General features: G+C 40.9%; 1 protein-coding gene across 8 annotated transcripts in view; it reads left to right on the plus strand.

The window, feature by feature from the left end:
* The window catches only part of FAM53A (family with sequence similarity 53 member A), a 69014-nt gene extending 63544 nt beyond the window's left edge, over positions 1–5470 (plus strand). For all 8 annotated transcript variants that reach the window (XM_058837883.1, XM_058837884.1, XM_058837885.1 and 5 more), the window contains exon 5: positions 4275–5470. In XM_058837883.1, coding sequence (XP_058693866.1) covers positions 4275–4598 — 324 coding nt within the window. In that variant the 3' untranslated portion in view covers positions 4599–5470. The remainder of the gene's footprint in view (positions 1–4274) is intronic.
* Positions 5471–6045: the final 575 nt, after the last annotated feature.

A 6045-nucleotide genomic window follows, 5' to 3' on the forward strand; every position in this document is an offset into this window, starting at 1 on the left:
TAACCTATACAACCAGTTGACATTTTTAATCGTTTACAGTAGACACTGTACATATCTCTGAATCATTACAGGTGAAGGTGTTAATGTAAGTAATTAGGTGCATGAAGTGAAAACTCAGTTTACAGGGAGGGGCACCCTTCACATCTGTGTGTGGTTGGATGTGATGTCAGCCAGGTGATGGTTTGGTCTCAGTATGATTGAGAGCTGCTCAGCACCAGGCTTTTGTGTCAGTTCGTAAAAAGTCCTTCCTTAAGCCTCCTCCTCAGCTTCACTGAATGGAATATCTTAAAACAACGAATTTGTACTATGGTTGGGTTTTGCTGTTATTGAGACTCAACTGTGACCTCTTTGGGGACAGGTTGGTGTCTGAGACACCAGTGAATGATTTGTGCTGTTTGTGGTGCTTCTGATCTGAAGTTTGAGTTACCATCAGTAGAGGCATTTTTTGAGCCAGTCTCACTAATCTGTGGGAAACATAAATCAAGGAAGTGAAGTAAGGACCCATGAAGCTCCCAAAGGGAGAAGTGCAGCCCATCTAACTTGCCCCATCTCCCTCAACTGGCTAGATACACGGAAAATACAAAAAAACCACGTATTGCTCCATGCTTGGGTTCTGCTACTTCAGTGTTTTGCTCTTGGGTTAGATGCTGATACTCCAGGAAATTCCAGACTTTTCTCATTATGAGGACCACTGCACCATCCATGTATTTCTTATTACTGGTAAAGAGACCTTAACAGTCAAGAAATCCCGTGTGCCAGCCCTAAAGCAGCATCTCTTGTGCCATCATAGGGACAAGTCTCAGGATGGGACAGGAAGCAAGCCAAACAACCAGTCTGATTACACTGATGAATTCCCTCTCTCCCTAAGTCTGTGACTTCAGGGAGCAGCCCATCCTGTGGTGATAACTGGTGCTGACAAAGCAATAGGATGGGCTGAGGGCTGGTGGTGGTTTAGGCTTCCTCTGCTGCTCAGTGTGTGCCAGCTGCTGCAGCTGCACCTCTTCAGAGCAGCTGGATCTTCACCCCACTCAGAGCCGAGGGGTGGACTTGGAGGGTGATGGGGGCTCGGGGGGAAGAAGCATGAGAAGTGCAGCTCCCATTATACACCAGGTTTTCATGCACATAAATGTCTTATTTTTTCCCTTGACTACTGTAGCAAATGCTCTAGTTTTGTTAGTAAAACAAAAACAACCTTTTTATTGCTGCTTATATTTGGAAAGTGATGTATTACGGGTTTCTGAACTGAAGGTTTAATAAAGAGTACAGACATTAGCTTCCTTTCAAGCTGCCCTGGGCCTTTCTTGTTTGCTTTGTATGGCAAGGGTCTAGAGAGATTTCTTTTATTTCCTTCCCCCACCATTGTTTTTGGTACAGAGTTGGGGTTTTTTTCTTAATATTCAGACATTTTATCGCCTCACTTCTTTTAAAACTCTGAGGTTTTTTTTTTTTTCCTTTTTTTTCCATCACACAAAAGAATACTTCTAGCTGATTGAGTTCTATCCATTGCCAACTGTGGACTCTTTTGTCTTGCTAGTCCAGCATCCTTTATAAAATGAGGACCATTGAGCAAGTACTCGCAGGCTCCCCACTGAGCACAATTGTTCTTGAAAGGTGTGGTACTGTACCAGTGTAACATGGAAAGCTGCAGTTCAGAGGGCCTGAATGCATTGCAATTTCTACCTTTTGCTTTGTGAAAGGAGCTGGATTGTGCTGCGAGATAATAAATCCACCTATTTTTAGTTTGGTGAGGTTGTGACAAGTGGGTGAACAAAGAACCAGTTGAATGCACTTGCTGTTGTGTTGAAACCGGCTAAAAGTTCCCATTCAAGTGGTTTCAGCACAGTACAGCTAACAGGCAATTTTCCATTTATGTACACAAACCTTCTAGAAAGACAGCTGTGTGGTTGGATTAATTTCTAGCAGTAAATTGAATAAAAGATATTTTGAAGGGGGACTCAGGAATTCCTTTCTAAAGCACTGAAAGCAGAACTTTCAAAGCTTTTCTTTATTTGGTTCCTTTCCCTCCCAGTACTTACTATAGGTTTAAAGAACTGAAAATATTGTCCCATATATGGAGATAGAACACATCTTGTGTTTTTCAAAGCAATGAGGGAGACTTAGGATTAAAATATACTTTAACATTTTTTATTTTAAAAATATACTGATTTGCTTTTAAGTAAATATGAGAGAAAATTTTACCTGTTAGTCATAGAAAGAAACTCAGATGTTCTCAAATGTTTCTACTTGAATAAGCTGTGAGCTATACAGAAGCGTTTTGAAAACTGGGACGTATGTTATACCAAAGCTGTTTTCACAGGGGAGTGAAATTTGAAAATAGAAATCTTTATGATCATGCAAGGTTATTTATCTTGTTGGTGTTAGTCACATGCAAAATTGGATATGGGCTTTAACCACAGCTGACAAAGACTTTGAATTTCTCCTGACAGAACTATGACCAGCAGTAATGTTTTTTCATCTTTGGATGCAGGCCTTGGAGTTAAACAAATCAACTCCTAGATGAGATCTTGTTTGTCTGTTCAAACAAACCAGATTATCCCTTATAGATCTTCCTAGCTGGAAATGTATAAATGTATGACTTAACTAATTACCTAATGTGTGTTGTGAGGTATGAAAGCTGTTTGAGCAGGGGAGGAGCAAAACAAGCCTGTGATGTGTTGTATTGGTGTGTTAAATGCTGCAGGCTCAGGGGATGCTGCTGCAGTGCCCTCCCTGTGGAGGGGTACCAGTGGTGGGGCCACCATCCCATCCCAGTGCTGCTGATCACCCTTAGCCTGCCTGGGACTGAGCTCCAGACTTGAGTGCTCTGCCTTTTACCTTTACCTGAGCTTTCCCTCCTGTGAACTTGCCGTGTAGATTTGATGTAGGAATGTCCAAGGGACTGTATGACCTTGCAGCGTGGCAGTGGGATTGTCTGCAGGGTGTTCCATATGTAACATCATAACCTAAGGGATCAGGCTAATCCCCTCCCCCTAGTGAGCTTTCCTCTTTTAACCAGCTTTTATAGACAAGGCTAATTCAAATTCCTTCTGAATTTGTGAAGTTTTGTTTAAAAAATACCCAAAGATACTGGAAAGCCCCATATGTGGGTGCTGATATGCCTTGGTGAAGGAGGAACCATTACACTGTTCTCTGGAAGAGCATCTGGAATACAGCATACTAGGAATGTTGCAATGTTCCCATTTCAAATAAACAAATATAAAATACTTAAGAAATGACAAACTGGGGGAGGAAGCTGGAAATGGGTGTGAAAGTTGGTCTTGTTCCCTGTGGATCTCCTTGTAATACAATGATTGCCATGTATGAGACTGGAGTCACTTAACCAGTGAGAGACTGAAAATGAGTGTGACATTATTCTGTCTTGCACCACCTCTCACAGGAGCCCTGGCTATGTCACCTTCCTCTCACTGGGTGCTTGCATGAGGCACAATTTGCAAGTTTCTCTCTTGTTAAAGTTTAAGTCTTGTTCTCTGTGTATTTGTGTTTTTTTTAAATGTTCTCTCTGGATTCTAGACAAGGATCCCTTAGAGCTCCATGAGGAGCTTAGGCATTTTTCCTTTATCTCTGGTACAGAGGTTGCACATTTACTGAGTGTTTCTTTTCTTTTGCCATTGTACAAATAAAGTTGAGTGCCCCTCTAGTTTTAATATCCTTTGAACTTAAACAGAATTGCTCCTGAGCTCTTGTTCAGACGGTACCTGGCTGAAAGATAAACTAACTAAGCTGACTCTGGAGCAAGATACTCCCAGTAGAGGCTTGGGTTTCTTCTGTTTGAGATTACCCAAATGTGCCAGTTGTCCTGGCAGCCTCACCGAGGCGACGCCTGAGGGCTCATTCTCTGCAGGGGAAATTAATTGTTGACTGGGCTGCAGTGCAGCTGTCTGACCTAAATGCTGCTGTCACCAAATGCTCTGCTCTGGGTTTGCCAGAAGCCCAATACAGCAGACTGGGTGGGTGTCTGTCTTCCCTCATGTAGTTGACCAAGAGTAGGTTTTTAGACCTTCCTGCAAAAGAAGGGGACTGTTTTTCTCACAAATGAGCATCTAGGCAAAATATCTGTACAAAGCCTGACTCTGTAGTAAGTAAATACCATTCTTCCTCTTTCTTCATGCCTCTCATTTCCAGGATTACTTCAAACACGTGGCACTCTTGAGTACATACACTCAAACCATTCAAGAATTTCAAGAATTTATTCTGTTCCTCTTGCCCAGTCATGGTTAATATAGTCATGGTTTCTCCTTTTTTTCTCATTGCAGACTTTAAAAAATTCCAAAAGTCTTTGCTCCCTTGACTATGAAGATGATGATGATGACACACAAATGAAGACAATTGTGTCATCGCCATGTGACTCAAATGATCTTATGAACATCATCACCCCTGGCTCCAGCCCGATGAAAGAGCAGCTGGATGAAGGGAGGCACCACGGGTCATGCCAACGTAGCTTCAAAACAAGGGATTATAAGAAAGCCGACGCAGTGTGCGAAAGCGACGAGGACACGAGTGATTGTGAGAGCACTGAAGAAGGAATCTTCCCTCTAGACTGTGGGGACTTGGACCTAGAGCAGATCGAAAACAACTGAGAGACTCCACGTTGTGTGCTAGAATCAGAATTGTTCTAAATTAAAGTGATAGAGGATTACCTTTGCCATGCATAATCCATGTCCCTGAATCTCTGTATTGCCTATCTTTGGGCCTGTGTTAGAAGAAATGTTTCAGGTGGGGGAAAAACGTGAACCATTGTTACCTGTTTAGTCTATTGGTCAATATGTGGATGACAACAACAACAACAAAGTAGGAGGTTAAATGTTATTTTGAACATTAAGGAATAATTTTGATTAAAAATTTCCTAACAAATATTTTGCATTTTTATGGCTTTTACAGTTCTGGAGAAAAAGCATCTCTATTTTGAAATGAATTTTCAGAAGGGCATTCTATAAAACTAAATCTGTCTACAGTGATTCTGGTGCGGGTCTATGTTGCTTTTGTTAAAGAGCTTAATGTGAAAAGTGAATTGCATAATGAAATTGGTAATAAACCTTCAGATAGAACTCTTAAATATCTGGTTGACAACTGGTCCAAAATACTTAACTGCCATCTTTGACAGTGTCTGGTTTAAAAACAACTTCATAACATGTACAAATGTTCTTTTCATACATTCAGGACTTTTTGATCAAAATATGGTAGTGACCTTAAAGGTTAACATTTTTCATTATTTTACTACTTGAATTGTTTTCTAGCCTGAAGCAATGCTAATTTAGGTGGGCTAAAACTGCAAGTAGCTGCCCACCTACTCGGTCATTATGTTTTCTGTGTTTCAAAAGAATGTACAACAAGAGCACTTGAACTTTTAGACAGGGACTTTGTAATGATCAATTCCCCAGGAGGTGATCCCTTCAGCAATACTAGAAGGAAAATAGTCCTTGAATTAAATAAAATGACATTTTGCTTTGCACTTGTGTCTGTTCATGGATTTTACTTGTGAAAAATGTGGTAGATTCTGTAATGTAGTACTTATGTGTGGAATTTGGTGGAGGGGAGGGGCAGATTTCTGGTCAATTGAAACAAAAGTGACATCAGGTTTGTCTGGAGAGCTGTGGAAAAACTCATGCTGGATCCCAAAGGTGTCTCAATATATTACATTTACTGGAATAATCTCAAATGTCATACTGCACTTATTGCAGACTCTTGCAACACATACTTATTTTTTTAGTTCAGTTGCAATAAGGAACTTCCTCAACAAGGAGGAAATTGATCTCAAAATGGTGTTAAAAGGGAGAGGCAAAGGAAACTTAGATAATGGCATTTGAGTCCATCACTCATCATGGTATTTGAGTTAGTGTGCTTAAATGTGCCATAAAACCAAAATACAGCAACCAGTCAGCTAATGGAATATGATTAAAATATGAGAAAATACCTTGAGGGATGTGCTGATGGTTGTGGCAAGGTATGATACAGGATCCAGCCATGTGCTTAGGGCCAGCCTTTGATCATAAAGGGATTGGCCCTTAATCACTGAACAAGTGCCCA

Source organism: Poecile atricapillus, chromosome 4 (genome assembly GCF_030490865.1).
Source record: "Poecile atricapillus isolate bPoeAtr1 chromosome 4, bPoeAtr1.hap1, whole genome shotgun sequence".
NCBI lineage: Eukaryota > Metazoa > Chordata > Aves > Passeriformes > Paridae > Poecile > Poecile atricapillus.